At 38.2% G+C, this 25,975-nt stretch overlaps 1 protein-coding gene across 3 annotated transcripts in view; it reads right to left on the minus strand.

The window, feature by feature from the left end:
- The window catches only part of dync2li1 (dynein cytoplasmic 2 light intermediate chain 1), a 34,527-nt gene extending 8,995 nt beyond the window's left edge, over nucleotides 1-25,532 (minus strand). For 2 of the 3 annotated variants that reach the window (XM_003224043.4, XM_062971383.1), the window contains exons 1-12: nucleotides 25,378-25,532; nucleotides 20,731-20,848; nucleotides 19,655-19,689; nucleotides 17,108-17,177; nucleotides 15,869-15,957; nucleotides 14,155-14,341; nucleotides 12,448-12,516; nucleotides 9,651-9,728; nucleotides 8,055-8,131; nucleotides 6,994-7,064; nucleotides 6,444-6,541; nucleotides 4,811-4,903 (exon numbers count right to left, since the gene is read on the minus strand). In XM_003224043.4, coding sequence (XP_003224091.2) covers nucleotides 4,811-4,903; nucleotides 6,444-6,541; nucleotides 6,994-7,064; nucleotides 8,055-8,131; nucleotides 9,651-9,728; nucleotides 12,448-12,516; nucleotides 14,155-14,341; nucleotides 15,869-15,957; nucleotides 17,108-17,177; nucleotides 19,655-19,689; nucleotides 20,731-20,848; nucleotides 25,378-25,391 — 999 coding nt within the window. In that variant the 5' untranslated portion in view covers nucleotides 25,392-25,532. The remainder of the gene's footprint in view (nucleotides 1-4,810; nucleotides 4,904-6,443; nucleotides 6,542-6,993; nucleotides 7,065-8,054; nucleotides 8,132-9,650; nucleotides 9,729-12,447; nucleotides 12,517-14,154; nucleotides 14,342-15,868; nucleotides 15,958-17,107; nucleotides 17,178-19,654; nucleotides 19,690-20,730; nucleotides 20,849-25,377) is intronic. The other variant, XM_062971385.1, reaches the window with a different exon arrangement.
- Between the last annotated feature and the right edge of the window lie 443 nt (nucleotides 25,533-25,975).

Raw genomic sequence — 25,975 nt, forward strand, 5'->3', positions numbered from 1 at the left:
GTCCAGCCGACATAAGGGTTTAACACATTGTGCCACCGCAGCTCTTAACTAGCCTACTGGGAAAGATGCTTTAATAGTTCCCATTACGATCCCAGTTAACAGTTCAAAGTAGTAGTACATTTCCAACTGTAGGATTATGGGCAATGTGCAACAGTACTATGGTGTCAAGTCTTATGATTTTTTTGAACTTTTCATGTAATTCATTTTCAAACTAGCAAATTAAAGACTGCAACCTTATAGGTAACCTTAATCGAATCTTATTTGATTCAGTTGTAGTTTTTATAACAAATAATGGTGAGAACCAAACCACTGGCTTTTGACAGAAAAAGAAAAAATTAGGATGATTGTAAACTTTTTAAAAGGTTAAATACGGGAGAGATTAGTCATGCTTCAATTCCACTGGCCAAGGTTAGCCATGGCCATTCCTCAATCTCTGAACCTAGAGTCACTGCAGTCCACCCACCTCCCCCATCACCACCCCACTATGCTATTGTGTGCCAGGTAATAATGAAGCATCTTGCTATGTCCCTGTAGCTTGGAATGAAATGATTACATCCTTTGTTAAAGTTCACTGGAGACCTCTGGAAGTCTCAGCAGATGTTGAGAACATCTACACTGACCAAGTAATGCAGGATAAAAGCAGCAGAGACAGAAGTGAAGCTGATGTGCTACTGATGAAATCTAAAGAACAGAAACCAGGTTGAGGCCTGGACACTGCTTATATACTTATACTTATATACAGCTTTAAAGGTTATTACCATCACTTATACTGCAATCAACCAAGTGACTTTAATGATGGTGTAATATGCTCACTCCTATATGTTCCCGTAATCAATCTGGCTGCAATGTTTTGACCTAACTGGAGTTTCCAAGCTTGGTACAGAGGTAGTCTAATTTTAGTTAACAAAAAAATACCTATATGCAGGCATACAACTGACTTATGCCTAGGCATGTTATCATAAGAGAGAGAGAGGGCCTTCTCCGTCGTGGCCCCCCGGCTTTGGAACTCGCTTCCTAGAGAGATCAGGCAGGCCCCTACCCTCCTCTCCTTCCGAAGGAGCTAAAAAACCTGGCTCTTCCAAAAGGCCTTTGACATTTAATTTGTTGTTGGACTGATCTTTCTGCCCATTTTATAATAGCCCCATTCTTGAGGTGTTGCCAATGTTATTTTGCACTTTATTGTCCATTTCAACCGTGAAATACCTTCCCCATTCCGGCACATTCTGCACTGGGTTTTATGAATTAGTCTCCTGTTTTAATATTGTATGCTTCATGTCGATTTTATCGATTGTTTTACTGATAATTGAGGTTTTATTGGTATAATTGTTTTATTGTTGTATCATTGATATTTGATTGTTTTATCGGGCTAGGCCCCATGTAAGCCGCCCCGAGTCCCTTCGGGGAGATGGGGCGGGGTATAAAAATAAAATTATTATTATTATTATTATTATTATTATTATTATTATTATTATTATTATTATTATTATTAGGACACCAGCCAAAGTATGACTTGAGTAAAGGTGAGAACACTTGCAATTCCCATTGCTATATATAGTGTGCCAGCAAATAGCATGATTAATAACCAAATAATATATCCAAATCCAGCAGAAATGATTGCATCCAGCATCATCAGTTCATGTAATGAAGCCATACTGATTAAGAAGTACATACACACTAGAGATGTGCACTAAAGTTTTTCCTTTGTTTCCTTCGTGCTATCATTTCATTTCAACCGTTCATCTACACAAAATAAACGACATTTTCGTAGGAAACGAGAGGCAACACGAAAATGAAAGCCGGATAGTCATCATGCTTGCTTTTGTTTTCCTTTCGTTTCAGCCCCATAACAATAAGCAGGTACTGACCGAGAGCTGCTTTCCCATTATAGCTGATGTGTACCAAAGTGTGTTAATAATAATATTAATATAAATAACGATAGTTATTCTAGGACCCTAAGCTGAGTCTGAGAGAGGAGTGCTTCCCCATTACATTGGATGTGTGCCAATGGGTCTTAATAATTGGGTCTTAATAATGTATATATATATATGTGTGTGTGTGTGTGTGTGTGTGTATATATACACACACACACACACACACACACACACAGTAGAGTCTCGGTTATCCGAGATAAAGGGATGGGCCCAATCTCGAATAACCGAACTCCTCGGATAAGGTGAGGGCTCGCTGAGGGACGTCTCCCTGGATCTCCCTTGGCCAGGCCCTTGCTGGAGGAAAGAGTTTCCTCCAGCAAGGGCCTGGCTAAGGGAGATCCAGGGAGACATTCCTCGGCGAGCCCTTGCCCCTTGGGAAGCAGCCCACGAGAGCAGCTGCAGCTTCCGGCATGCTTCTTCATCCTTCTCCCTCTCTCAAGCTCCCTTCGCTCGAGAGGAGAGGGAGAGGCAGGGCGCTTCCGGGGCGCTTCCTCCTCCCTCTCCTTCTCTCGAGTTCCCTTTGCTCGAGAGGAAAGGGAGAGGGAGGGGCGCCCCCAGTGGATGATACGGAGGCTCGGATTAGCAGGGCTCGGATTACCGAGACTCTACTGTATGTATATAAAGTAGAGTCTCACTTATCCAAGCCTCGCTTATCCAGGTTTCTAGATTATCCAAGCCATTTTTGTAGTCAATGTTTGCAATATATCATGATATTTTGGTGCTAAATTCATGAATACAGTAATTACAACATAACATTACTGCATATTGAACAGCTTTTTCTATCAAATTTGTTGTAAAACATGATGTTTTGGTGCTTAATTTGTAAAATCATAACCTAATTTGATGTTTAATAGGCTTTTCCTTAATCCCTCATTATCCAAGATATTCGCTTATCCAAGCTTCTGCCAGCCCGTTTAGCTTGGATAAGTGAGACTCTACTGTATATCTCAATAGATACTCTGGGACCCTAAGCTGAGTCTGGAAAAGGAGTGCCTCCCCATGACAGCTGATGTGTGCCAATGGGTGTTAATAATAATAATATTAATAACAATAGTACTCTGAATAAGACCCAAACGTTTTAAAAGTTGGTGGGCTAAAAGGGGTCAAAATGCCCTCCGATTTTCACCCCGAATGAAATCGAGTGGGGGGGGGGGAGCCTCGGAAGCCCTCCCACTGCAGCCAATGGTTCACATTTTTGGTTTTTTTTGTAAGCCAGATGAAAATTCTATTCGTATAGGTGCCACATTTTCGTTAGCAGGAACAAATACGAAAATGAGACGGAAACTAATGAAACTACACAAAATGAATAGCAATTCTATAAAAAAGCACAACACTAACACACACACTAACCAATCAAATATTTATGTGGAGATGAGGAAATGGTGTCAGCTACCTCTTCTCTCTGCTGAACCAACAAAATATATAACTGCATGTATTATTATAGAATCATAGAATAGTAGAGTTGGAAGAGACCTCATGGGCCATCCAGTCCAACCCCCTGCCAAGAAGCAGGAAATCGCATTCAAAGCACCCCCGACAGATGGCCATCCAGCCCCTGCTTAAAAGCCTCCAAAGGAGCCTCCACCACAGTCCGGGGCAGAGAGTTCCACTGCCGAACAGCCCTCACTGTGAGGAAATTCTTTCTGACGTTCAGGTGGAATCTCCTTTCCTGTACTTTGAAGCCATTGTTCCGCGTCCTAGTCTGCAGGGCAGCAGAAAACAAGCTTGCTCCCTCCTCCCTATGACTTCCCTTCATGTATTTGTACATGGCTAACATGTCTCCTCTCAGCCTTCTCTTCTGCAGGCTAAACATGCCTAGTTCTTATTATAAACATTTCTGCATTACTGGCAGGAAAATGTGCATGATTGGCTCTTGACAGCCTTGACAGTGCCACGCAAGCAGCAAATCTGGTGTTTAACAGCATCTGGGCTGCCCCCATACATAACTGGTAAGCTACACTGGACATGTTGTTGGTTCATAGGGAGGAGAGAGCAAGCTTGTTTTCTGCTGCCCTTGAACTAGGACACAGAGCAACGGATTTAAACTACAGGACAGGAGATTTCACCTGAACATTAAGAACTTCATCACTGTGAGAGCTGTTCAGCAGTGGAACTTTCTGCACCAGAGCGTGGTGGAGGCTCCTTCTTTGGCGGCTTTTAAACAAAGGCTGGATGGCCATCTGTTGGGGGTGCTTTGAATGTGATTTTCCTGCTTCTTGGCGGGGAGTTGGACTGGATGGCTAATGAGGTCTCTTCCAACTCTATGATTCTATGTTCTTGTTGTTATGTGCCTTCAAATTTATTCTGACTCATAGTGACCCTATCAAAAGATTTTCTAAGAAGGCATATTAACAGGTTGACCAATGCCTTACTTTAAGCTTGATGGGGTTTGACACCTGGTTGATTTCCATAACTGAAATTGAGATTTGAACCGTGGTCTTCTGGGGCCCTAGTACAATAAGTAATATGCAAAACTATAAATTGTGGTCACAAATTGTGCAGCTCTTATAAAGCCAGCTAATGTAATAAAAAGTAATACTCTACACATGGTTTTAATTTAACACAGCCTTCTCCTGTTGTGGACTAGCTCATTTCTCCACACTAATCATAAACATTGAATTTTTCACTGTACAAAGGGCTTCACCATTTTTATCTGATTTATTTCTATAATAAGCTTATACATCAGGTTAGACTAACAAATGGTGATTTGTCCAAGGTCACTAAGCAAACTTTATGGCTGAAAGAGGATCTAATGCTTTAAAACACTCCAAGGTTCAAGGTCTGGCCAGATCTACAGTAGATGAGAGAGATTGGCAAATTTCCCCAGGTTTTATTACAGCCGTATAAAAAGCTGTATTAAAAAGAACGGAGTGACGTACCTGGTTCTTCTGACCTCGCATAACATCAACTTCATATTCAGCATATTGTGGATCCTGAGCAGGGTCACTGACCTCTTTAAAAACACCAACACTCTGAAATGACAGCAGCAAAACTGTAAAAATTGTCCTCTCCTTTCCCCATTACAACAATTTAGGCTTATCTTGGAATATCTGTATAGCTTATCTTGAAATATCTTTATAGCTGGGGTGGAGATACTTTTTCAGTCAAAGGATCATATTTCTTTGAAGAGTTCATGCCAAGCTCTCTCTCACACAGATATTATTCCTAACCCCCTTTCCACATATCCACATTTAAACTGACTAGTATCTCCATTTATACACACAGACATTCTTCAGTTAACTCAGACAAAACATCTTTTACAACCTTTTTAGACCCAAGCAATCACTCCCTGTCCTCTCACTAGCTAAAAGTTATGTAGGACTAGCATCAGTAAAGTGGCAAAGCAGGTTTGGAGAAACACTAAATTTGGAATTGTGTTGCAGCAGTGTATCTGCAGTAAATGTTGCAATAAAGCTTGACGAGAAAAAGTAGAATCCTGCTCTAGCTGATCTCACTACAGCTAGCTTTGGTCCTTGTTGCTTGCCGGGAAAAGATTCCTCTTTCTCAGTGTGTGACATGGAAAGGCAGCAGACACCCCAGGCAGCTCCCCAAGGAGGAGTGCAGCTGAAAACCAAGGGCTGTAATTTGGATGAACAGGCTCTGTAAGCCAGCTTTGGCTTGTAGATCTCCAGTTCCCCATCCAACCCCTGGAGCAAACTTCTCTTCCTTCGATGGATCAAAGACAATAATTGGCACCAGTACAAGGGGTGGACTGTACAATTGTGTTCCCTCTCCAACTTGTCAGAAGGAACCATGTGAGACAGCAACCTAGCTAGGATTAATGCCAAATATAAATGTTGACTCCACATAGGGACTGAATACAGCTCAAAATATCCTAACCCCCTTGGCATGAAAAAGCCAGTTCAGAGGGTTAACATGTCCACATAATCCTGGCTAGGTTATGAGTCCTCCAGTGGGGTCATATATTTCCAAAGGCAACTACAGTAAATCAAGCCCCACTCGCCTGAGCGTCTGGGCAATCCGAGCCAAATTCCCCCCACCCCACCCCGCCAGATCTGGGTGCTGCCGGAACCCAGCCGGATGAGTGAGTGAGCGAGGGACAGAGGTTGGGCTTGCTCTCTTGCTCCTCCGCTCACCTGCTCGCTTCTGCCGGCCCGTTTAGCTTGGATAAGTGAGACTCTACTGTATTTCATTTCAGACTTATGGCAATTCTAAGTCCTATCAGAATTTTCTTGGCTGAATTTGTTCAGAGACGGTATAAGACTGAGAGAGTGTGACTTGTCCAAAGTCACCCAGTTGGTTTCCATGGCTAAGTGGGGATTCAAACTCTGGTCAACCGATGTCCTAAGTCCAACACACAAACCATTACATCACACTGGCTCTCAATCACTTTCTACACTGGAATTACTTCCAGTGAGAGTGCACTGAAGTCTTACCAATACAAGTAGGACTTGACTCTGAGCTGCAATCCTTAGAATTAACAAACACTACAACAATAATTAAGATTTATAAAAAGAAGAGATTATTTATTTTAAAAGAAAATATTTATACCTTGGGTGGAAATGCCTTCTCAAACACTTTCTTCCATAAGTCTACTGGTGACTGGGCATGCAATTTTCCAATATCACTGTCAGCAGCAGGTGGGGGCCCTAGATATCATAAGAACTTTAACCATTTTCATGCCATAATTGAAAATAAAATAGGTGGTCACTTATTATTCTCAATAATTTAATGACAGTCAAGAAAAGAAAGAATAAAATGCCTTAATTGTGAAGAATTGTAACACTGAAATTCATGAGTGTTATCACCAATTCTGTAACACTGAAGTTAAAGATGAAATTCAATGTATATTTTTAGGAAATGGCTTCTATTCAACTTTGAAGTGAAGAAATAGAGGATCACGGTGTAATTCATATAATCACAAATACTGTACTATTAAACTTCTCCAACTCCCAACCCATTTGCTTCAACAGTACTACAGCATGTATTTTATAGATATATGAAAATAGTTTTTTCGCTTTTTGTTTATTTTCCATCTGCATTCTTCACATTAAAGGAACTTTATGTACATCAGACATACTAAGAAAAAAAAAACACCAACCTATTTGACTAAGAGAGTCCATTCCTGCTGGAATAAAGAGTGGTTTATTCTGATCCAAAGACATGGATTTTCTTTAAAAATATGAACAGAACAAAAAGAGTTAACCACAAACAAAATCCAGCAAAAGTAAACGAATAATTATGCTGGACTAAAAGAATAACTGATCTAATGGACCAAACTCTTACTAGTTTGCTCCTCTCGGCTCTAGTGTTTATATGTTTTTTCATCCAAAGCTATGCTAAACACTAAAATGTTTTCTGTCTACCGTAACTGTTGTTATCAGGTTAGATTTTACTTTATCTATCTATTTTACTATATTTATTATGTAATGTATATCCTGCCTTTCTCCAACCAAGGAATCCATGTTGTACAATCCTTTAAAAAACACAATATAATTAAAAATATTCTTAATAGAAAAGTTAAGATGCAATTAAACTAAACATGCATTTTAAAACACACAACTTAAAAACAGTTTTAAAGCATATGGTATTTAGATTAACTGGTATAAAGCTGGTAAAAAGTAATTTATTCTAGGATTTAGTGAGAAAGTCTCCAGCATGTCAAGCAGTGAGTGACTTTCTGTAAACTTCTCAACAGAGATCTTTAAGCATTAAGGTTTTTGGCTGAATATAGAGCACTGCAAAATATGTGTTTTATCATATAGTTAACCACACAGTGGGCCCGTCGCATTAACACAGGCCCTTTCCACAAGGTTGCACATTTCTCAGGATTTAAACCCTTTTCTATTTTATCTATTACACTGAAATCAGAAATACACTGCTGACCAACAAATCCATTAAAAAACTACTTCCACACCTGAAGCCATATCTGCTTCATCAGCATTAATGTAGTTAACTGAGATTCAATAACAGTTGTAGATTAAACACAAGACCTGCCAAATATTGTTTAAAATAGAATCATACAGTTGGAAGAGACCGCAAGGGCTATTCAGTCCATCCCTCTGTTATGTAGGTATATACAACCAGAGCACTCCTGACAGATGACCAACTAGTGTATATTCAGTCAAATGTTTATAAATATTAGGAAATGGATTAGCTTACCCTCTATCAAAGCCAAATGCCAAGTGGTTAATGAGTGTACGTGTTTTTAATAGTAGAGCTTCTGATTTGCTGGTAAACTGAGAACAAAATATAGTTTGTGTTATGGTCTTCATGGGAAGCATAGTAAAATACCACTGTAAAGCTATTCAGAAGTCATAATTTGACTATGTATTTTCTGTGTCCTTGTTCATGTACCTAACCATGGACTATAGGCAATTACATGCAAGAATATGCCAACAGCCCACCTCTTGCTGAAAAGGTTGGAAAAATGGAGGACAGAAGTGGTAATGGGAACTTAAAAATTACTGTTTCCATTACTTTTCCTTTTCAGGAAACCATAATTCTTTTTGGGCCATTACAGCATTTTTCATGTGTTCAAATTGTAGCTTATGTTCCTAAAAAGATTTTGATACTGGATCTATTGTCCTTTGTTATAAGTACTGTACTTGTACTACATGTTAGCAGCAGTCCTTGTCCACTGTTCACTGTTAGGTGAAACACCATACCCACTGTTCATTTATAATGAATTTGCCTTAATACTGCAAATGCTTGTAACACTGCACAGAAGCTTGTGCGTAAAATATACAGAGCGGAGAAATATTATTGCAATAAGGTAGTAGACTGAATGACAACAAAACAATGTGCCATCTCTTTATTTCCTTGCAGGAATATTCTTACCGAAGGCTCCATCCAACAGCAAATCCTTTTGTTCTTACTTGGATGCCTTGGATTCCTTTTTCACTGATGCGTTTCAACAATAAAGAAGTATTTATCTACTTTATTCATACCATCCACAATTGATCCAGCTTTTATCATGCCAATTTTAGTTGTAATTTTATATTCCTTAAGACTTCCCAAATATTTTAGTCCAAACATTTACCTTCTTTCATGGACACTACAGCTGCCAATACTGAGTCTACCTGGTGGTCAGCCCACTGGTGAGAGACTGATTATTCATAAGAGGAATAATTTTACAGTAATTACTTTACACAATGCGCATGCAAACTATAGAATTTACTAACGAAAAATAATGATGGGTACTCTCTATGATGGTTTTTAAAAGAACACCCATTCACAGATGTCTCAACAGCTACTATTCCAGATGGCTAGTAGCTGTTGATACAAAATACAACCACTGCACATTAGGATATGTGATGGTTGTATTTTCAGTATGCCTCTCAACATTGACAGCTGGAGAATGCAAGAAAAAGGGTAGCAGTGTAATCATAGTATTTGTGACTTCCAATAAGCATTTGATTGATCACTGGAAGAACAGAATGGTAACCCAGAAACTCTTCAAACCAATCTAACATGGCTGTTTTTATACTTTATCGTTTTGTTTAAGCTTCTCAACGCTATGATATTTCATTGAAGAGTACAAACAGAAGGATGCAGAGTATTCTAATGCAGTTACAAGAATTACATTAATCCATTTTGATGCATCAATGTCTAGCCTTTCCCAATATGAAATTTGCCTTTTTTCCTCATCACTGCTGCAGAATGGGTTGGCATTTATAGTGACGCCAATGGGATTTAAATGTAGTTAACTAAGATCATAACATAACAAATACTCATAACAGATAGTAGCATACATACCACTAAAGATGCTCCATAATAATGAGAAACAAATCGAAGTGTTTTGCATATTATTTTTTTCATTTCAGAATCAAATTCCTATACAAAGAAGATCAAAGAAGTCAATTAAATTGATTAGCTCTTTTCCAGGTTTTGTTTAACAATTTAACATCAACTAGTCACAAATTATGACAGTTTCAAGCTAGGCAAACACTCTTTCCACCTCAATACTAGTATTTATAAAATTACTGTCTACCATTTATCATTGTTCATTTTATTTATCATTTTCCCCAAAGATAATTAAAAAGATTCAGCATTATTAAATCATTCAAATGTTTGAAAACCTATTTATCAAGAGATTGATTCTTTTTGTTATTTTCTGGAACACTAAGTTTCAGAAAGACATTTAACCATATTCTTTGTTTTGATTTGAAATGTATGTGAAATACAGAGATTGCTTTTAAAAAATAGTTTAAAATATACAGTAATTTTTTGACGTTAAAAAAATCCTAATTGGAACAGCTATGCCAGTGAGGCGAGTAGCTCCAATAGTACTCAGATTTGAAAAATGCTTAAAATTACAAGTACATAGAGGTTTGAGTGGAGTCTAGTTGTTATATGTATTCTGTTTCTATAAACCAGTATCTGATTTAGCTATGACTATTCTTATTTCATAAACCATTGTTCACTGGGTCAAAACCAATTTTTCACAACCAGAAAACTGTGAATTAATTTCTGGCCTAAATTTAATGTAACATTTGTGATATTATCTGGATGTGGCTACTGTATACACATATTTCTCAAAAATAAATATTTTTGTCGTAAGTGTCTATGCATGTGTGTACATAATTAAGAACAGAGATGGACATTTTTAGGGGGAAAAAATACTTAACAAAACAAGCAAGTAAGCCAAGAAGCAAGGAAACCAATATAATATAAGGAATTACAGGTAGTTAGGAAGAGTGTATTATGCTGCCACCCAGTGGACTAAGACTGATAGCTTTTGAAACCATACTATGGCTTTCCTGCTGATGGTCAAATGATGTGTGAAAATGGGGATACTGCCATTATATGACACAGTGGAGCTAATATTTCACTGACTTTAAAAATTATTTTAAAGAAATACAGTAGGATCAGACTCTAAAAGATGAAATGCATCCTGATATGTTCTTCTGTTACTGCAAAGGCTCCACTTATAGAAAGCCTAGTTTCATACTGGATTCAACAGTTTATACAAAGATTTAATAGCTTATATATGTTCTTACTCTATGCCTGGCATCCCCAAACTAAGGCCCTTGGACTAGATTTGGCTCTCCAAGGTAATTTACCCACCCCTCACTCTCACCAAACCTTAGACTTAGGATCACTCTAAGTCTGAAGTACACAACAACAATCCTAATTAATTAGATATGTTCAGTGTGCACAGGAATGCATTCATGTTTTTTTCAAACTACAGTCTATCCCCACCCCACCTCGCAACAGTCTGAGGGACCGTGAACCGGCCCTCAGTTTAGAAAGTTTGATGACCACTGCTCTATGCAATAGCTTATACAAGCCACATGGTAAGACATTTTGTTACCGTGCCATAAGGTGTTCCTTAAATTTATACACAAGTTTCACATTCATAAACCATTGTTGAACCCATTACAACTTCATTAGCTGCTATTAATTATGACAAACAACAGTAATATTTTACATTTTCTGTTTATGTAATGTTTGATATAACCTTGTATGTTATGATAAACTATATTATTTTAGTCAGTCAATATCTAAAGCTTCACTGTAAAGAAGAAAAGAAACATTTTTTAAAAATATATATTGATTAAAACAATGTACATGCCCATATTACATAAGGCAAGGGAAAAGCGGGAGAAATAGGCGATACAGCTAAATTGCACCTTTAAGAACCAATTCCTCCCAGGACAGCTTTATTTATTTATTTATTTATTTACTTATTTACTTACTGTACTTATACCCTTCTCACTCCCAAAGACTCACAAAAACATAAAAACCAAAGTACATAAAAAAAACACAACACTGCCAAAATATATGTTAAAAGGTACATGAAACTGGCATAAAATCCCTCAGACAAGGCCATAATTTAAATCTACCTGGTGCATCACAGAACAGTTACAGAAGATGGAGTTCTTTTGGGAGAGAATTTCAAATATGGGGCCACCAACACCTTTTTTTTTCCAAGTGGAGGGAAGGAGGACAGATCTCCTAAGGCTGATCTAAGTGCTCCTTCAGTAACATGGGTCTAGATTATTTAGATAATTTAAAATGTGATGCTTGAGAAGATGTCTACAGATACCATGAACTGTGAAAAAGGCAAATGAATGGGTCTTAGACCAAATTAAGCCTAAACTCACATTACAGCTTGGTAAAGTGGAAGCTAGAAAGAAGAGGAGACAACACTATATGTAGACTGATTTAATCAAGGAAACCACAGCTTTGAGTTTACAAGATCTGAGCAGGGCAGCTGATTATCAGGGCTCTTGGAGGCTTCTCAGTCATAAAACTGTTGTGAGTTTGAGTCAATGTATAAGCAAACAACAGCAACAACAACAAAGATCATTTAAGACTTCAAAAGTTGACAGAACATTAAAAAGTAAGAGTATAACTTATTGCCAGAGAGGACAAAGTTGAGTTAAATTACAAGTGCTTGAGAGAGGTTTCATATGACCTTTGGCTGTAGTTTCTGTTGAGGTATCTGAAAAGTTGATTCCATGCGCCCCATTTCCCCCTTCAAAAATCGCAAAAGAACCAACATGTGTTGTATACAAGACAAAGTGGAAAAATGTGAACAAATACTTACATGAAACATGTCATATTTGCTTCCAATTACAACTAGTGGAATTGGAAAGGGGTCAATCAGCTCACGATCCTATAAAGAAAGCGGATTGTAACCTAGCCAAAAGAAGTCAAGGAGGCTTCATGCTTCACAATATTACAAATAAAAGTTTGGAATCAGCAGACTTCAAATATGTACAATTACTTTGTTATAAGTCAAAGCAGATGACAAATAAGACTGTAGTGCAATTAATCTGATGGGTAAATACAGATGACAAAGAATTCAAAAATACCCCAAACAGGATGCATTCTCATTCCTGACATCTTACGCAATTCAATGCACAGCGATACGACACCCCTGCTTAGGCCTCATCTGCACTGCCACATAATGCAATTTGAAATTGTGTGATATGGCAAGTGTAGACTCAATAAAATGCAGTTTAACTACATTGAACTGAATTATATGAGTCTATATTGCATTACATGGCAGTGGAGATGGGTCCTCAGACAAGAATTGCCATATGCCCCGCAAAAAGAAATGTTGGCTTTTCAAAGGCTCTTTTGTGGGTGAGGCATAAATGTAAGGGGTAAGTCCCTGCAGGTTGAAATCCCTTCATATATTTGATCTTAAGACAAACATTGTGGATACAAACAAAGACAGGATAAAAATCATCAGTAGGAAATCTGCCTCTTGTTATCTTGCCAGTTGCTTGCTCTAAGACATTGGAAGAGCAGCATATTCTAGTTTCCTAAAGAAACTGTGATTTTCTACAGAAACTAAGCAGGTTGTCAAGGGTGGGAAGAGTTATTTCTTCCCATCTAAACCCTGGTCTTCTCACAAACAACAGAGAGGAAAATTCCCATAATTGTGATGGAATCCAAAAAATGTAACTTTTCATTGTCTTAAAGAGGAGAAAGATGGATGTCAACAGTTGACACTTTTCAGCTAGTACAAAGTGAAGTAGCCTACAGAGCCAAATGGAAACTAATTTCTTTTCATTTTACTTTTTTGCTCCTATTAACACCTTTTAAAGTACCTACTTTAAAATACTATGTTAAGCCTTTGGATTGTGCACTATAGAATATATATACATTGTTTAGACATTGCATATGCACAACATTTGTACAAGATGAATGCATGATGCCAGGCACGGTTTTAATAATATCTTTGGCAATCTATTTTACTTTCTTCAAGAGAGAACATTAGCAATTGAATTTCAAGGGCTGATATTAACATCCCTGAAATTTTATAATTTAATTAGTTGTCATGTTATCAAAAGGCACTGCATTTGTGATAGACACTTGAATAAATGCAAAGTATAGAGTTGTGCTGAAGGCTGTTGTAACTACACCCTTTCTTTCTATCTGTAGCTTCTCAGAGTTGCTTTACCAGATAACTTCTGTACATTCTAGTTTTCACCTTCATTTTACAAGTAGATTATAAAATCAATATCAAACTGCTTCTATAAAACTGTTTCTTTTGATTGTTGTAACATGCCATAACAATCGCATTAGATGTCTAACAAGAATATATATAAGAAACCTTCCTTCCTTGTTTCTGCTCCTACTGAATTTTCATTAAATTGCTATAATTTTCCACTGAACAAGTTCTTGTACATCAAATGGATTTTCAGTCATGCATAAAAATCTAAAGGAACTGTTTATAATTTTCAGACCATTATTTTTAACTGTGTATGAGCCTGTGACATTTGGAGAAAATACTAGTTCTCACTGGATGATCCTTTGGCAAGTTATTCCACATTTTCTGCTTTATTTCAGTAGCTGCTTTAGGATTGGTTTGTCCCAGTTTTGTTATAACTCTGTCCACATGCTTCCTAGTGACTTGCAGGAGGCTCTCCATGGTTGGCCAGAGTTCATTCGGTTTTGAAAGATCCAAGACAAGAACTACTGCAAATGTTCTAGAAAGAGATGAAAGGACATCTTAATAGTGTTAAATGGTATTCTATATACATTCCATATTTTATGTTCCTGGAATAATACACACATCATTTCAAAACAACTCTATGTATGACAAAAGATTTTTTTAAATATAGTAGTAATGAATATTCATCTAAAAATGCCTTGACTTCTACTGAGCTATACCACACTGTCTCTTAGGTAGACTCACAAACCTGGCTACTGCAAGCTCAACTAATATTCTTGGGGTAACTGATGTAGGGTACTGCTGAAATTAATGAGTTACAATCCTGATCTGTTAATATTGGTTCCTTTCTACAAGACACTGTTTACATTAACCAGAGTCCTGAGTATAACAATAAACCTCGGTTATCCTAGAAAAGGAAATACCGTACTTTTTCAACTGTAAAACATCACTGATTGTAAGATGCACTCTAATTTCAGTCCCACCATCAACAATGTAAGATTTACCTGGGATTCTAAGATGCACCCCATGTTTAGAGATGTTTATAGAAGAAAAAAGTATGTCTTAGAATTGAAGACATAACAGTACGTGCTTTTCTTCCCTTCCTTATGATCACACCAAAAATGTGAGGTGGGTTGTGTAGAGACATTTTACTCATTCACAGAGTACTAAACAATGGTTTGGTGCATTGCAAGAAACTGGTGAATTCCTCCAAAGTCTCCATGTAGCTTTCTCTGCTCTGGCAATGCAGTAACTAGTTTTTTAAAGTTTCCACTGGCACCAACGATTCAAACAAAACTAATATTTCAGGTGACACTTTTACCATGTGACTTGTTTGAATCAGCTCTTTAACATTTGACAAGGAAAGAAAGTTAGCAGAAAACTTTGTGCCACAGAACTACTGAGGTGTTTGATTGGCATGGTAATCCACCTGCTCCTCCCCATGAAAACTATCTTCGCTCCACATGTGAACCTTAACTGATCATGCTCTGCAGCTGACATTTCTCAAATTTACCTCCCAAAGTTTAAACTGTGGCTGGGAAATGAAAATGTTGGGATATCTAGAGAAAGAGTTGTATGTTAGCAGTAAAACACATCACTACTGAGAAAAGAGCTAGGAGCAGCTTGTCTCCTCAAACAACAGCAATCTTAAATGTATCTCCTGTGGTAGTTATTTCTATTTAAACATCAACAGTTTAAAGGCTATTTTGGGAATATGGCTATTTTTCATTCCATAAATTACACGTCTGTCTGAGGCAAGTATTTTCTTCATAGACACTTTCTATAATTCATCTTTATTCTATGGATAGCAAAATCTATTAAATTTAACAAGCAACTAGCAATGCAGCCCTGAACATGTCTAGTACCACTTTTACTGTGTACATCACTTACTCAATCACAGGTATAATATATATAGGAAAAAATCTGCAGACAACAACTTTCAATGCAATTCATTGCCTGGGAGACAGACAAATGAAAATGTAAAACCTAATACTATTGTAATTTATTTCTCATTGTGGCTATGAATGTGAAGATTTTGAAATGAGGTTCTTTCATTTTTTACCTTATGTTGGCTGTAGTTATTGGAATAGGAATAAGATCCATCAATGAAGTTCCACCGCCTAGTTCCCAAAAATTAGCAATGTCTTTTGGCTGAAAAAAAGATTCTTCACATGACTAATTTGTACAATTATTTTGATACATTGCCAAAAGCAATTTCAATCTTCCTATAAGTTTTCTAGATGGCTTATCAGGTATTACACAACACACCATATAAAGGTTCGTGGATTACTGACATGACAAGAGTGAGCTTTGTTGACCAAAACCTGGAGAACACGAATCTCTATGACAAAATGAACCTCAGTCAGTGGCAGTTTATGCCACCATAATTTTGTTGTTGCAAAGATTATTGATTACATTTGAAACAGAACTTTTGACTCCTAAATCTGGAACTGCCATAAGGTATGCAAACCAAACGACCATGGATTACTCTTTTGCAATATCCAGAAACTGCATCAGGTGAGAGATGAGGGATTTGGCAACTTGAATGAGAAGCACTTTGCTAGCCACTGTGGGCAAACTGGAGAGAACCCTTCTAATGGTAAATCTGTCCTGAGTAGTATTGGGGGTGAAAGGCAATCATGCTACTTTTATGACTTAGATGATAAAGAGTATAACAGTATGCTGGTATTAGAAATGTGACTTGTATTATAGCATATATTAACATTTGAATATTTCCATGCTGATACTACTTTAGCGACTGAAAATGTTGATTGTTTTAACTAAAAAAGTAAATAAGAAGATTATCTAGTTATATTCCACATCTTACAGCATTTGTTCTCTGGTCAATTTGGTTCGCAACAAATGTGCAATACTATTACTCTCTACTCAAGCAGCAATGTATGCCAATTTAAGAATGTTAATATTCTTATCCCGTTACACTATCGTAGCACTATATTCCACTTTAACTTAGTGACAATGTATTGTGGAATTCTGGGATTTATAGTTTAATGAGACCTAAGAGCTCATTGGATGAGAATTCTAAATGCCCCTCACTAAACCGTCAATTCCACAGTTAAAGTAGAATATAGTGCTAACAGTAAGGTGTGATATACAGTCATCCTATAGCTATTAAGGTCATCACAAATGGCAGTACTGAATGTGGTTGTATGAACATCTACACTCACTTAGTAGTTCTCATAATATCTCTGATAACATGATACAGAAGATTGACCCCCACTCTGTATCATACACTGATTCTAACCTCAATGATCCACAAGGAACCGATTGACAATGTACTTACTGTGTTGTGCCCTTTTGCTCTTCTTCCAAAAGTATATTCCAGAGCTAGTGTTGGCTTTGGAATTTCATCCCTAAAAATTAAGAAACCCCCTGACTGTCAGTTTCTATTCAAATAACATTCCTTTTGACCAACTATTCCTCTAATTTCCTTAACACACATATAGAAAGTAATGGGGGGACAAAGCTGTGAACTGTTTCTGACGAAAGGTCACTAAGGCAACTTTACAGGGAAGGGCAACATTAAAAGGGAGACTCTCTGAACTTCGTATTTCTGAGAACTGAGCCATACAAACTAAAACAGAGATTTAATTCAACATAAAAGTTAGCCATTTGAATTCATGGGTGGCCATGTGTTTTCTCTAGATATTTAAAGAATAGAAAATGTATATTAAATACAACTATGTGAATCAAATTAAGAGAAAATAGATTTCTTCTTGAATATAAGGATTCAGAAATTAAATCAGTTTGGATACATTTTATTGCAATGTCTATATATTTAATAAGATAAAATTTCAATTTTCAATTTTCTTTCTTTGGCTACATTCAAAAAGCTTGTTAATTATATTTTCTACAGCAAATATGTCTCAATGAAATCATGAGGCTTACTTCTGGGTAGGCATATTCAGGTTTATACTGAAATGATGTACGTACTTACCAATACTTTAGATTCAAAACACACACAAATTTACTAAAATATATTATGTCACAATATGCCATTTCTTACTAAGTTACCTCCAGACACTGATGTCTTGCCTATAATAGGAAAAACCAGCAGATTCCTAATCCATCTAAAACTCAGGAATGTGCCTTTTATCTTAAGAACAGACAAGCACCTCAAGCTCTGAGAATAACCTGGGAAGGAATCCCACTGGAGCAGTACACCAAAATATCTGGGAGTTACTCTGAACCGTGCTCTGACTTTACAAGAAGCACTGCTTGACTATCAAGCAAAAAGTGGGTGCTAGAAATAACATCATATGAAAGCTGACTGGCACAACCTGGGGATCACAACCAGATGCAGTGAACACATCTGCCCCTGCCGTTTTGCTACTCTGCTGCTGAATACACACGCCCAGTGTGGATTACATCTTACCACAATAAAACAGTGGATGTGGCTCTTAATGAGACATGCCGCATTATGGAGAAATTATACGGTTTACCAGTACGGCACCATCTGATATCCATCAAGAAGTAGCAGCCAGTAATGAAAGGACCAAAACATGGACATCTACGGCCCATCCTCTGTTCGGATATCAGCCAGCATGCCAACATCTTAAATCAAGAAATAACGTCTGAAGATCTACACAGATACGTGTAGGAACACTTCAACAAGTGAGAGTTCAAAAGTGACAGGTTAAAACATGGAACCTCAATCAATTGCCGATACCTGATGAGAAAATCCCCCCTGGGCACACAGAAGACTGGGCGACTTGGAAGGCACTGAACAGACTGCACTCTGGTACCACAAGGTGCAGAGCCAACCTTAAAAAATGGGGCTACAAAGTGGAGTCCATGACATGCGACTGTGGAGAAAAGCAAACCACAGACCACCTACTACAATGCAGTCTGAGCCCCGCCACATGCACAATGGGGGACCTTCTTACAGCAAAACCAGAGTCACTCCAAGTGGCAGCTTCTGGTCAAAGGAAATTTAGTATAATGCCAAGTTTTTAACTTTGTGGGGTTTTTTTAATACCTTATAACTACATTCTCAATTTGCTTCTGACATGATAAACACTGATGTCTTCCAATAATCCAAAAGATTTAACTACCACGACTGCTTCTCTGTTTAGAAGTCATTTTAGGATCATGATGTTAACAAACAGAGAAAAAGGATCTCTGAAGTAATGAAGGTGAGAATCTGTCTCATGATGAAGTGATGGGAATGAAAAAACACTCCAGACCATAAAAATTCATCATACATTTGTTAGCCACTGAAGTACCATAATGTTACATGTTATTTTTAGTCCTATTTTTGGTTTAAATATGGATCTGCATGGGTTTTGAGTGTGATGGTTATTTGTTTATGTGTTTTTCTTTTTTACATCATTGAATGCTGACTTTGCTATTCACTGCCCTGAGTCCCTTTGGGGAAATAGGATGGTATATACAGATTATACATACAGATTATTATTATTATTATTATTATTATTATTATTATTATTATTATTAGGCATGTTTTTGATTCAGCAGACTAATGAGAAAACATAAGTAGGACACCATTTTGAGTTGTTGCTAGACTTGGGAAAATGTAAATGCCTAAAATTATTTAAAATTCTGTAGGCCCTAACCAACATGCCATAGTGATGGAGAAGCTCTGGGTCACAGCCTTGGAGCTTTAGTCCTAGCAGGACACTATGGTAGGCCTTAATGGACATTCAGAAAAGATCATATTGAGAACATCATATATATGTTTTGAGGTTACATATTTTCATATGTAAAGGCACTTATGTTATGTTACATTACTACAGAGTTCACTGTTGACAAAATCTAGAATTTGAGTACCCTGAAAATATGAAGAAAAAAAATCCGAAACTGAAACACATACCTGTCAAGGCACCTCAGTATAATAGTAGTCTTTCCCTAGAAATTAAAATCAACAAAGAACACTAATGTAATGTCATTAAAGCATAAATACTGTATCATTCTATATGCTGTAATGCATTCTTTTAATCATCCTCAATATATCTGAAAATTACAAACTTGGGCAATTATATGTCATCTGATTAATAGAAAGTTAGCTGCCAACTTTCTATCAGAATTTAGTTACACTGCTATTATTATTATTGTAAGAAAATACTGGAAATGACAAATTTAGCAATCGGACTCTTAAATAGGCATCACAGCAGCAATCAATCTAGCCAAGTGTATATAGCTGGAAAGTCACTGGTAATTGTAAGTAACAGGTTGATCAAATAATTTGCTTCTAGTGGAATTGCTTTAATGAGATGGAAATAAAAAGAACGCATGGAATATACATAAACAGAATATACAATTTAATAACTTCATGTCATAAAGATTCAGTTTATTATGAAAAATTGTTCTTTCTACAGAGAGAAAATTGAATAAATGCTGAAACCTTAGCCTGCTATATTTTAATAGGATGCTACTTATTTTTTGTTAGAACTTGGAAAACTTATTGTTTTGGAATCTTATAGCACTGGGTGTTCAAGGAGATATAGCAAAAAGTAACTTTTCCAAGCTAATTACACTGATCCTTGATGTACTTAAGTTCTTTTGAAATCAGTGGTATTTCCTTACAAGAAGATATGTCCAGAAGTAGAATGTCAATCAGTTTAATAAGCTGAAAATATCTACTCAGTCTGAAGTATAGTTAAGTATGTCAGTTCCTGTCAACTAGTCATTTAAACAGAAGACGTTTATTTTTGTCTGGTGAACTTTAAAAAATTAAATTATATACTAGGAAATCACTGAAGCTAGAGCATGCCTGATTTAAGGTTTGGCTTTTTAAAACAATACTATGAATATTATACCTACAAAGGGCAAGCATCTAATGCTAGGCATTTCTTTTTGGTACAACTGAATTTCAAATACCCATTTAAGCAAACTACAATATATATAATTTACATCAACAACAATATAAAATGGAACATTCATTATTACCCCATTTTTATTTCCTAAAAAGAATAAGGACCTTTCCCAACATTCCAAGCCATCTCTATCGCCTTCATGACTTTCTCTTTTCTCAACTTCGGCTTTAGCAATATCCCATATGGTGTCACTGGCAGAGAAAACAAAAGAAATATATGTCTTTCAAATATACTAATTAGCTTCAAATATACTAATATTTATTTATTTATTTGCGACATTTATATCTCGCCCTTCTCACCCCAAAGGGGACTCAATACTAATACCTTGTGGCATGTTCCCCGTCATGAACCCATTGGGAGTTTCTTCATATGCCATGAGGAAAGTGAAACAAAAATATGCATGTGGACAAGACATTAATTAGAAATACCTACATTTTCACAAAAGGATGCACATTTTTTAAGTCTCCAGGCTAGGTGGAAACAGCCACCAGTCAAATTAGGTAAAAGAGGTTTGTTCAGTGGATTATCTGCATGAAAAGGAGATGATATTTCCAGCCTGCTTCTGCCAGAGATCAAAGTTGTGACAGGCCCTTGTAAGCACTTGATCAAGTTCCGAGACAAAATCAGCTGCAGCTGTTTTCACGGCCATCCTATATTCCCTGGGTTTGGATTACTGGGATAGCATTCACATCCCCCTTCTATCCTTGTTATAGTGATGGCCACCTGGCCCAACATGGTAAATATATCCAGTGCTCATCACCTAGGGTCACATCAGCTGGAGCACAAGGTGATCATACATGGGAGGGAGGAGAAGAGGGAACAATTACTTCTCCCCTCTCCTGCATCACTCTGTTGCCCTGGCCGACATCACTCCAGATGACAAGCAATGGACAAACTAAAATGAGTACGGGAGAGGATGGTAAGGATGGCTGTCTGGCACCACTGGAGAATCAAGATTCCTTTTTGCCTCCACAGTGGCCCAGGGACTGATAGTACAGATTCCCTCCTGCATCTGCAGCGGCCTGGGGGCTGGTAGCAGAAACCACCTGGGAGTGAATCTGGCAGAGTGACTGGAGCAGAATGGTGCTTCTTTTAGGTTCTCCTGGAATGGACAAGCTCATGTCTTTCCCCACCCTACTCAGAGAAGCAGATGATTCAATTTTGAGAAGAGCTAAGATACAGTACTCACATTGACCCGTGAATAAGTCAACCCAGGGTATTTGGGCTGATTTTTTAAACTAAAATTTCTAGACTGATACATGAGTATATTGATTAATTTGAACAGCTGACAGCTTTCAACAGTGAGTGGTTTTCAATGGATCCAAATCCCAAGTCACTATATTAAACTTATGCAAACTGATGACCACTAACAGAAAATCGGTTGATTTAAAAATTTTCTTTTCCACTTTGAGTCCATAGGCAAACAAGCCAACAGCCCTTTTTTCAAATCACAGAGACAAAGAAAAAAAATCCATGGTCAGAAGCTTTTAATACCACTTTTAGTTTAAAAACTCATGCGGAGTTGATCTGCACAGTTGCAGTTCCAATGGTATGCATAATTAAGCAGAAGGAAATCATACTGAATTCCAAATAAGGGTACTTGGAAAGACTAGGAGTACATGCACTTTTTCATCCTGATCTCATAACATTACCATGTTGAGTGAATCCAGAGGAAGAAGCCATCCACTTAACTGTCTGTCAAACAGCTGTATATTCATAGGACTCTCATGATTGGGAATCCTTTTAGAGTCCAATTAGACATTCAACTGAATACACATAGGTAGGAAATATAGTTGACAAAATGCTTCTTATTATACAGGATGTCCCTTTTTTGAGGGCCAGAAAGTTTACCCCTTATGGGGTGGCAAGTGTCCCTTATTATAATGATTATCTTGTACTTGAGGTTTGGAAGCCTTTTCCTTGCACAGGCAGTCCCTGAGTTACAAATATCTGGCTAGTTACAAACAGGTGCAAGACAAAAAGAAGTAAGAGAAGTCTACCCCTAGGAAGGGACACTCACTCCTGAAATAGTTATCATGGGGAAAAGGTGTCTCCACTGAAGTTTTATCAGCAATCCTTGTTTCTACAAAAAACCATGTTTTTCAAAATCCAGTTATCACAGAGAAAGAAACTGAGAGGAAATCTTCTGAAAAGGGGCTCAGAAAGCAAAAGAACAAACCTACAAAACCTATTTTGTTCATAACTTGGGGACTTACTGTATAGACTGAATGAGAAGCTAAAAAACCCCCCACATTTTGGAGTGTGCGCCCTGCATAAAAACAAGTGATTTATGAATATTGGTAGTATAGCTTAAGGGCCGGGCTGTGGTGCAGCTAGTTAGTAGTCAACTGCAATAAATAGCTACTGACCAAGAGGTCATGAGATCGAAGCCAGCCCGGTCAGATTGAGCACCCGACCATTAAAATTGCCCAGCTCATTGTTGACCTAAGCAACCTGAAAGATAGTTGCATCTATCAAGTTGGAAATTTAGGAACCGCTTATGTGGGGAGACTAATTTAACTAATTTACGATACCATAAAAATCATCTAGCAGCGTGCAGAAGTAATCCATCAAGAACTCGGTGTCTCAGTGAAACAGCAGCTCCCCCTGTGGCCGAAATCGAGCATATCCTCATGAAGCCAGAAGCTGGAAAATATTAATTGCCTCTGTGTCATTGTATCTGTCTGTATGTCATATGGCATTGAATGTTTGCCAGTATATGTACATTGTGATCTGCCCTGAGTCCCCTTTGGGGTGAGAAGGACAGAATATAAATACTGTAAATAAATAAATGAGCAAAAATTAATATTTCCATTCGATATTTAGGTTAAATACAACCTAAATATCTTATTAGCAACTTCTTGTCAACTCTGTATGCCATTAAAGTTGGCTGTTCGTTATTGCATTTTTGTAAACCAGGCAACCCTAGTTAGAAGCTAGCATCTGCTATCACAGTTCTGCTGCTCCCCCAACATGTCATTGCTCACCATCATATTATATCAAATATAACTCAAGAATATATCGCGAAATTTTGCATCTTACTGGCCTGCAAAATACCATTAACATCAAAAGGAAACTGGGCACAAAGAGCTCTCTACCATTTGGAACTCAGAGAGAGAAAGCAGGTGCGCAAGTAGTCAGTTACCCAAATCAAATAATTCCTGTTCTTGCATATTCTCTGCACATTTTCTATCTCTTCGATAAAAGTGGAATGTGATCCTGTGAGCCTGAGCAATTCTGCTACTCAGAGATTAAGACAGAGATGGTGTGGTGAAGAAGCTATCCCTTTTACTATTCACATTTTTACACTTGGCATTACTGAACTGGAGGAGGGGGGAGTCATTGTACCTAAATGAGAAGATTTTTAGATTCCTGCCTCAAGTATTACCATAGGGTAGGAAAAAATTGACCTTTTTTGGCTTCCATGTTCATCCCCCCCCCAATAGGTTAAGCCACCTATTAACCCCATCTCAGACCTTTTTTTGCATCCATTCAGGTTTTTCTCCCTCTTTCTGGAACCCACTTCTCCCCAAATCATTCATTAACCACTGCTTAGAAAAATGACTCCTGCTGCCCTGGAGACTAGGCCCTTTATCCCAGGATCTGAGCTGAGGTTTTCTGTTTTAAACTGGATTATATGAGTCTGCACTGCCAGATAATCTGGGATAAACAGAAAATCTGGGGGAAAATCCTGGGATATAGGGCCTGTCTGGAAGGGCCCTAAGGCCCCTTCCACATAGCTGAATAAAATCCCCTATTTTTTTGCTTTGAACTGGAATATGTGTCAGTGTGGACTCAGAAAACCCAGTTCAAAGCAGGTATTGTGGGATTTTCAAACTTGGTATTCTGGTGTTGTCGAAGGCTTTCATGGCCGGGATCACAGGGTTGTTGTATGTCTTTCGGGCTGTGTGGCCATGTTCCAGAAGTATTCTCTCCTGACGTTTCGCCCACATCTAAGGCAGGCATCCTCTGAAGATGCCTGCCATAGATGTGGGCGAAACATCAGAAGAGAATACTTCTGGAACCTGACCACACAGCCCGAAAGACATACAACAACCCCTTGGTATTCTGGGTTATATGGTTGTGTAAAAGGGCCCTAGGATTCGGAGCAATGGGTTCAAATTACAGGAAAGGAGATTCCACTTGAACATTGGGGATAACTTACAGAGAGTAAGATCTGTTCAACAGTGGAACTCTCTGTCTCCAAGAGTGGCGAGGCCTTCTGCTTTGGAGGCTTTTAAACAATGGCTGGGTGACCATCTATTGGGGTTGCTTTGATTGTGCTTTTCCTGCATGGCAGGGGGTTGGACTAGATGGCCCATGGCGGTCACTTCCAACTATACGATTCTAAAGCTTTCACATTCAGATTTTGCTCTTCTTTTCGGGACACACTTCTCCCCAAACCACAAAATTAACCATAGCTTAAAAAAATGACTCTTCGGGTTTCCACACTCAGGTGTTTTCCCCATCTTTCTGGATCCCCTTCTTCCTAAAGCAAGCATGGGCAAACTTTGGTGTTTTGGACTTTCCCCCTTGCCGTACAAAAGCAGAAAAGCACTAAAGAAGAAACACGCAGAAGGAAGGGCAGGCGTTTGCGTGAGTCAATGCGTATGCAAAAGACAACAACAACAACTTATTCATACAAGAGAACATTCCCTTTCCCCACGAAAAGGAATAAACCGTCAACGCGCGTGTCGTACGCGGAGCTGTCTCCTTTTACCTGGCCCCGGGCATCGCTTCTCAGGCCTCGCCGCGGTCCTTAGGCCTCAGTCCGCTCCCGGTTGCCATGGGAACGACTTGCGCGACGAGCGGAGCATCATGGGAGTCGTAGTTTGTTTGCTCCACAGGAAGCTTGTTCTGCTTTCAAGAGAGGAAGCGCCTGGCGTTGATTTCTCCCCTGCTCTGTGGAATCAGCCACAGAAGCTTATTGTGTGGGTCTGTGGCTATATATATATATATATATACACACACACACACACACACTAGCTTGGGTTATTAGAAGAATGTATTGTTTGTTTTGGGATGTTAGGTCCAGATGGGTTGGCTGGGTTCAGTGCTATCTGGGTAAGGGTGAACTACAACTCCCAGATCCCCAGGGCAATCATCCCCCAAACTCTGCCAGTATGCACAGCTGGCCATGTTGGGTTTGTGTGCCAAGTTTGGTCCAGATCTGACATCAGCTGGGTTCAGTGCTTTCTGGATGCAGGTGAACTATAACTCACAAAATAAGGCTCCATTCCCCCAAACCCCTGCAGTATGTTCAGTTGGTCATGGGCTTCTCTGTGCCAAGTCTGGTCCCAACCCATTGTCGGTAAGAG

The sequence above is a fragment of the Anolis carolinensis genome, chromosome 1 (genome assembly GCF_035594765.1).
Source record: "Anolis carolinensis isolate JA03-04 chromosome 1, rAnoCar3.1.pri, whole genome shotgun sequence".
In the NCBI taxonomy this organism is placed as follows: Eukaryota; Metazoa; Chordata; class Lepidosauria; order Squamata; family Dactyloidae; genus Anolis; species Anolis carolinensis.